General features: G+C 35.1%; 1 protein-coding gene across 1 annotated transcript; it reads right to left on the bottom strand.

The window, feature by feature from the left end:
* Positions 1 to 542: 542 nt before the first annotated feature.
* LOC111909338 (uncharacterized) lies at positions 543 to 4,679 on the bottom strand. Its single transcript, XM_023905143.3, has 4 exons — positions 4,009 to 4,679; positions 3,382 to 3,537; positions 2,645 to 3,301; positions 543 to 1,805 (listed from the first exon to the last, which is right to left on the bottom strand). Exons 1-4 carry the CDS (start codon positions 4,339 to 4,341, stop codon positions 861 to 863), a joined length of 2,091 nt encoding a protein of 696 aa, XP_023760911.1. The 5' UTR covers positions 4,342 to 4,679; the 3' UTR covers positions 543 to 860.
* Positions 4,680 to 7,738: the final 3,059 nt, after the last annotated feature.

The raw sequence follows: 7,738 nt of genomic DNA, 5'->3' as shown, positions 1-7,738 counted from the left end.
TGGAAAAAAAATGAGAGTATTAATAATATTAAGGCAAATGATATCCTTAAAAAGAATCATAACATTTTCGTAAAGGATAAACAAAATAAACTTCAAACATCCACAAAGAAAGAACACAGGTGAAAAGCCACTTTATGCCAGCATTTTCCAGAGCAAAAACTGTCACATCCAAAGCAATATACAATTTCAAGACATGATATACAAGTCAATCAAGCATCATTTTCTTGAATACATATATTTCAGCTCTGGAAAAACAAGCATCCACCATGCTTTTACAGCTAGAAACATCTCCCCATGAACCATAAAACTACGAGTCACATCACATGCTAAAACCTTAAACCAACCAATCATTCAACATTGCAGAAGAATCCTCAGAAAGACCAGTTGGGAATTGAAATCCCACGCACATACACAAAAGTTATAAAGAATATCTTGGAAGACGAAAAAAATCGAAAATAAAAAGCAATTCTTGAAATCAATGATGCTATGATGACTCATACATCATGCATTGCAAGTTGTACATACACAAGCACTAAACCAAATAACGGAAAAATATCTTCATTTGCACTAATAGAGATCACAAAGTTGCTTTTACATAACTATTCAAGAAAAAAAGAAAAAACAAAGTTATGTTGGGGGTTGGGGAGTCAACATAAAAAGTCAAAGACTATGAGACCAAATTAACATCTACTACTAAGAACCCTAAAAAATTCTGGGTCTTTTTCTTTTTTGAGAAAAACCCAATCAAGAATCTAAAGTGACAACCTTTAACCATGATTAAGGTATACCAAAGTTAGTTTATCCTTCTAGAAATTATACCTATAAGCTTGCAACATTTGTCTATTTGGCAACCTAGGTTGCTAATGACATGGCGCTGACTGGCTTGCTGACGTGTAATGAAACTCTATCTGTAATCTCTGATGAACTGGTGTCAAAGAATTCAAACCTTTCTTCATATCTGCTTCAAGTTCCCTAATAGGAATAGCAGCCAAAAAGTTCTTGATGTACTCCTTACAACACTCTTTTCCATTACAAAAAACCTCAAATTCACCAACTTTCTTCACCGATTCCTCAACAAGATCCTCCTCAACCCTCTGTTCTTGAGAATCCAAAACGGGTATTTTATAAATCGTTGTATTTCGATCAAATTTCAAGATATAAGCTTGATTACAACCCTCAAATAGCCTCTCACCTAAAGTGTCAATTATGTAAAAAGCTTCTTGTTCCACTTTTAACACAAAGAAATGGTCATTCCAACTCACGATGTAGACTTTGGATTCACCAAGATCCATGTTGTTGTTAATTTCATCCCACATGCTATCAAACGACATTGCCCCATGTAAAAAGTCGAATTTGCCCTCTTCAACTTGTTCGGGGTGAAAGAACCCCACGAACGATTTTTCTTGGATTACAGAAATAGGGCGCACATTCGCTTGGATGACAGTTTCAAGATCGAAATGTTTATCAGGAAATTGGGATCTGTAGATTTCGTTTTCACATAAGTTTCTCCATTTTAAAGATCCTTCTCTAATGAGAGAATCGAGTTGGGACTTAATTGGCATTAAATCGTGGTTGTTTAGGAACCAATCAGCAATCACCGCCACTAGGGCGGTGCATGCACCCTCTCCGGCCGCCTGTTCACTGCGTTGATCAATGGATGCGAAGAAAAGTTGAGTTTCAAGTTTCATGTACGCATCGCGGCTGATTATTTCCCTTTGTTCCCAATTTCCAACAGCAAAATTATCGTCCCCAAACTCGGATATCCAAGAGTGGTTCAAAGAAGAGTCCCCGTATCCATTTTGCCACTGCCATTAGTATAGTAATTAGTAAACATCAACTACTTGCCAAATACCAAAAATACCCTTATGAGAAAACAAGAAAATCTTGCAAACCCACTTAAAAAGGAAGAAACTTTAGAGGATATTTGAAGCATGTGAGTCAGTTCTTATATCAAGGAAGTGAAAAAGATTTTAGCCCAACAAGAGATGCTCATTAACTACTTGCCAAATACCGAAAATACCCTTATGAGAAAACAAGGAAATCTTGCAAACCCATAAATTGTAATCAAACGAGCTAGTTCTTGATCAAGGGAGTGAAAATGATTCTACCCAAACAGGACTTATTGACTACTTGCCAATTACCGAAAATACCCTTATGAGAAAACAAGAAAAATCATGCAAACCCACAAAAAGCAAGAATATTATTGCAACTTGGAAGCGGACTAGTTAGTTCTATATCAAGGGAGATAAAAAGATTTTACCCCAGCAAGTGCCAATTACCGAAAATACCCCTATGGGAAAACAAGAAATTCTTGCAAACCCGCAAAAAAGCAAGAAACTTTATTGCAAATTGGAATCAAAAGACCTAGATCTTGATCATCGACTACTTGACAATTACCGAAAATAGCCTTATGAGAAAACAAATAAATCTTGCAAATCCACTAAAAATGTAAGAAAAATTATTGCAAAATGTAATCAAACAAGCAAGTTCAATATCGAGGTAGTGAAAAAAATTACCCCAACAAGAGACTCAACGACTACTTGACAGATACCACACATACCCTTATGAGAAAACAAGAAAATCTAGCAAACCCACAAAAAAAGTCAAAAAAATTTATTGCAAAATGGGAGTGAAAATATTTTACCCCAATAAGTGACTCATCAGAGCTGAGCTGGCGCCGGTCAAAGTCAATGTCATCTCCACCTTCTTCACCATAAGCTTTTTTTAACAATGGTTCACCTTTGACTTTTGGTGATTTGAAGTTAAGTTTCCTCTTCTTCCATGGTAAAATACTCCGTTTTGAATTTTGACCAATGTACCCTTCCAAAATAGAAGGATCCGGATCCTCTTTCTGAGACAATCCAACATCAGATTTTCTATAACTATAATAAACACTGTTTTCATAAAGATACCCTCCAGCGTAATTTGCATTTGCCAATGTACCATAGCAAAATGACTTCCTAAAATTAGCATCGTTTTCTTTATTCTCTCTTTCTCCGGAATCAGAAAGGGAACCGGAATCGGAATCGGAATCAAAAGGGTAAGTGTAATCACCCTCTTCACTTCTGCTTTCGCTGATGTCATGATCTTTTTTAGCTCGTCTAATTGACACATAGTCTTTAAAGATTTTGACTTTTCTTAACCCTGCTTTAAGTGCAGAAAGCTCGTCTTTTTCTCCTGATGAATTATCTGTTGTTTGACTTTGATTTTGTGTTGATTTTTCAGTTGTTTGACTTTGATTCTGTATTGATTCTGCTGATTCTTGAGCAGCAGCTCTTAGTTCTATCAAACAAAGTGATATCTGCATTATAGAATTCAAGAATTCAAAATCTTGAATGAAAGAATTTTAATGGATTTAAAGTGGGAAAGAAAGAAATTTACATGAAGTAAAGGGCGAGGCTCGTGGGGTCCACAGGGGATAGTAAGAGGAATATGAAGCTCAAAATCCTTTTCTTCAATGGCAGAAGCATAATCAGCAAGGTTTAAGGATGCTGTTCCAATTATAGGAACCTTATTCTTCGTCCCTGGTGTTAATCCCTGAAAATATAAACAAAATTTTCCAAATAAAAAATTCCATACTATGAATTCATGAATCAAGATTTATAATTTTCGTTACAAACGCTTTAGTGTTTTAAGAACATGTTAAATAGCTTAGCTTGTATGATTTTCTTGAAACTTTAAAAATCCTGATTTCAAATTAGCCCTTTTTTGTATTTATGAAGTCAAAGTAAGGGTATTTTGTCAAGATTTGCATATAAATTACAATACATAACGCATAAAAAGGGGAATAAAATCAACTATGAGCGAAAATTGCATTTGCCCTAATTGCACCCACGAGACAAATGTGAAGTCACATCAAGATTATACAATGAAACAAGATAAAAATTTCCTAATTTTCGGGAATAGAAACTAAAGAATCTTGTGGTCAATTTATTATAATCTAATTCAGATTCATTAAAATAAAATAAATCAATTAAACCTAAAATTAAATGGTTATAGGGAACTCACATTCAAAACAGTGAACCCAATCTCCCAAGGGTAAAACACATTCTCTTTACACCCAGAAAGGGTACAAATGGTATGAAACTCTTCATCCCAGAGAACGACGCCGTTTGGTTCCACTATTATCTCCTCCTTTGTGAAATTTCTCTTCACTGTTCTCCTAAATGTACTCTTGGGTCCCTTCCATCTGACCTCCACAGCCCTTCGATTATCTTTCTCTGTGTCCGCAGGCACAGGATCACTACTCCCTCCTTCCAACTTCTTCACCACCAATTTCACCTGAAATTTCTTTGATAAAAGCGGCGGCCATGGCCTCCATTTAATCATCTTCACTACCATGTCTTAACTCGATGTCGGAGAGAGAGAGAGAGAGAGAGAGAGAGAGAGAGAGGGAAAATGTATGTGGGTTCAGACAAAAAAATAAAAAAGTAAAGATTTACATTAGTTAAGGCATATTGGTGTTTCTATTCGGATCTTGAAAAGAAATCTTTTCATGAAACAGTAGAAAGATGCAAGATGGGTTTTTCCTTGTTTTTGAGGAATGGATTTTGTGTTGGAAGAAAGGTCGATGATTTGAGAGAGAAGGGTGGGTGAGGTTAATGTGCCGTTAATTCTTGGTCGGTGTTGATGTATAATAAAGGGGGAAAAGAGAGTGTGCAAGTGTGGAGGCTTTAATGTAAAGGCGAGTAGGAGACTCGAATTACGGAAAATTAAGAATTTTCTAGGGAAATGACAAAAATGTAAAAGATAATTACATATTTTTGTGACTAAATTACAAGTTTGATCATTTTATTTATTTAACATTTCCATTATCAACTAGCAGAAACCTCCCACATCATTAGTGTGGGTTTGAATAAGTTTTAGCCACACATATGAATGTCTGATTGAAGTTGTAAACGTGTTAGTGTTTGTAAAATGATAATAATGCAAACATAAACTTTCATAATATTTTTGAGTTCACATAGTATATCGGTGTTGGAAACAGAACCCTCCTACATATGTCAAAATTATCGACGTACATTGACTTTTTTTATGGATCGTTTTTAATAATCAACAGCATCTCCTCATAGGTTGTGATCAGCTTCTTGATGAATATGATGGACAGGCGTAAGCACTTCAAGTTGGCAAGGTATGTATTGTGTGTTTCATATAGAAGCACTTGCGATAGTGAGTGAAAGGTAAACGGTGATTCATATGCTATGTTGTTGGTAGTTTGTTCCTTTATTTCCAGTTGTTGGAGTAGGTTTTGGTAGTCCATTGTGAGGTTGTTCTTGATAGTTTTTTGTTGTTCGATAAGACTTTGAACCATGATTAGGTTTAAAAACACCTTACCTTTCACATAACTTAAAAAATAAGTCAAAAAACGGCTTAAATTATAGGTGATTACCGTTTTGTCCACATAAATGAGGACCTCTCTGGATCTGAGAGCGAAGGATGTATCATAGCTTTGTCTGGTAGTTCATCCCTTTATAAATCTCTTGGTATTTAAGCGTATTCTCTAGTTTTGTCACAACATGTGGCATTGGTGGCTGTTCTCATGAGATTTCTGTAAACATTGATGTGGTTTTTTAGTTTGTATGTGTTGGTACGGCAAACTCCAGGCGCGTGTTTAGCTCTATCACCTAAAGGTCTTAGTCTAATAAGTGTCCGACAATCCGCTATGCATAAGATAACACAAGTGCTAGGTCATACAGTCATACCAAGGGTTGGACCCGAGCATGGCTCTCTAATGCCTAAGTTAGATTGTGATTCTTGGTGTTGCCTTAATGTTATGTATGATGCCTTTCATTTTGTCTTACCTCACTCTCTTTGGATATCATGTCTATGGGGTATTTATAGGTTGCTCGGTGTTAGAAAGGTTTATAGTATTGTCTGTATGGATGAGTTATAAAACCGAAAAACCGGACCGGAACCGGTATAACCGGAAAATGTTTAAACGGTCCGGGTATTGGGTTCCAAATTTAGTCTTATCCGGGTTCCGGGTATTTCGGATACGGGTCCAACGGATCCGGGTATTCCGGGTAAAAAAAACCGGAACCGGTTTTTGGAACCAGATATGTAAAAAAACCGGAACCGGGTTTAATGGACCGGAACCGATTTTTGTACGTTTTATAAAGTTTTTATATAGGAAATACAAATAAATATGTAAAAAAAATTATAAGTTGATGGTATTTTATCATAATCTATATAAGTTTTAAAAAATGAATATACTATGAATATATTTTTGGTATAGAAATTTGTATAAAAAAATAGTGTCGTTTAAAGATGAAATATTATTTGTACATTTTTTATCTAAAGAATATGGATGTAGGATTGGAGATGGTTGATTATCATAAACTCAATTTGCATATGAGCTTTCATAATTTAAAAAAAAAATGAAGTAATGGAAAACTCACAGATATAAAGCATGACATTCATCTAACAAAATCTCAGTCTATCTCTCATTCCCCTCTCTGGTGAACTTTATTTGTAAGAACCATAATTTATATGTAATATTAATATTAGATAAATGGTTATAAGTTTGGTTTTATATGTTAAAGAATGGTTTAATTAAAAATGGTGATTTCGTCATTTGTAGGAAATTTTGAAAAATTAGCTTATGCAATCGTTTAAATACATTATACCGTAATAACTTTTGTAATAAGTTATGGTGTTTGATTTGGGTGAATTTGACGATATAATAGTGTATTTGATCAAAAAGAGTGAAATCGAAAGTTTTATTATTTTAGTATCAATTTGTTTTGTTGGTTTAATGGGTTAAAGTTCTATAAGCTTTTAGCCTATTTACAGTGGATCTTTTACAAAAGGTAACTATTTTTTTTAATTAGAACATCTAATCATGTTACAATTAACTCATCCCTATTAACGTACAATATATATATTACAATCACATAACTAAAAACTCATATTTCACAGTAATATTAAACCAACTTTGTTATATCATGTTACTTGTTTTTTTTTTAAAAATCAATTTCATCAATAACCTAAATGTAACTTTTAATTTATTAATTTTTTATAACAGTTGAAAGATTATGCGATTGAGGTAATTACAAAAAAAATAATAATAAAGATAAAAAAAAATCTGGGTTTTCCGGTTCTAAACCCATTTTATCCGGTTCCACCTTACCCACTTTCCTATTTTCGGGTTTTTCGGTTTTAGACTCAATTTACCCGGTACCGTACCTGGAACCGAACCGGAACCGGTTCCTATATACCGGTCCGGTTTCCGGTTCTAAAAAATCTCGTTAAACGGTTCCGGATTTTCCGGGTCCGAGTCCATCCGGTCCGGGTTTGGACCCACTTTCATCCCTAATTGTTTGGTCCCTCATCTATTATCTGGTCTACAGGCAGGCACGTCTCTTGTCATTTCCTTGTTATTTTATAGTGTCTTACCGTTTCTTTTGCATGTTTCCTCGGATATAGCTCCGATACTTGTGTACGATGTATTCGAGCTTATATTAGTTTGTGACAAGTCGTGGTGTTTGTATCGTCGGTCTGGTAAGTATCGAGCCAGTAACGGATTTCCTTAGACTACCGGTCTAGTACACCATTAAGCCCCCCGGTCTCAAGGGTAAAAGAATATTGCATATTTTTGCCGTTCAGACTTGGAGATCTGCCTTGGGTACTAGAACGTCCTTTACAATGGGGCATATTAAATGTTTGCGTCATCGCACGTCATTTCTCTTACTTTGATTAGATTGCCCTTAATAAACGCTTTAACCGCTCCCCTGATTAT

This window comes from Lactuca sativa, chromosome 6, assembly GCF_002870075.4.
Source record: "Lactuca sativa cultivar Salinas chromosome 6, Lsat_Salinas_v11, whole genome shotgun sequence".
Taxonomy (NCBI): domain Eukaryota; kingdom Viridiplantae; phylum Streptophyta; class Magnoliopsida; order Asterales; family Asteraceae; genus Lactuca; species Lactuca sativa.
Note: the sequence above shows the minus strand (reverse complement) of the source record. Positions and strands in the feature narration are given on the sequence as shown.

Coding starts and splice junctions, on each gene's coding strand:
- LOC111909338 (XM_023905143.3), bottom strand. CDS start 4,341: ATGGTAGTGAAGATGATTAAATGGAGGCCATGGCCGCCGCTTTTATCA. Junction 3,538..4,008: donor TTGGGTTCACTGTTTTGAAT/GTGAGTTCCCTA, acceptor TTATATTTTCAG/GGATTAACACCAGGGACGAA. Junction 1,806..2,644: donor CTGATGAGTCACTTATTGGG/GTAAAATATTTT, acceptor TACTAATGGCAG/TGGCAAAATGGATACGGGGA.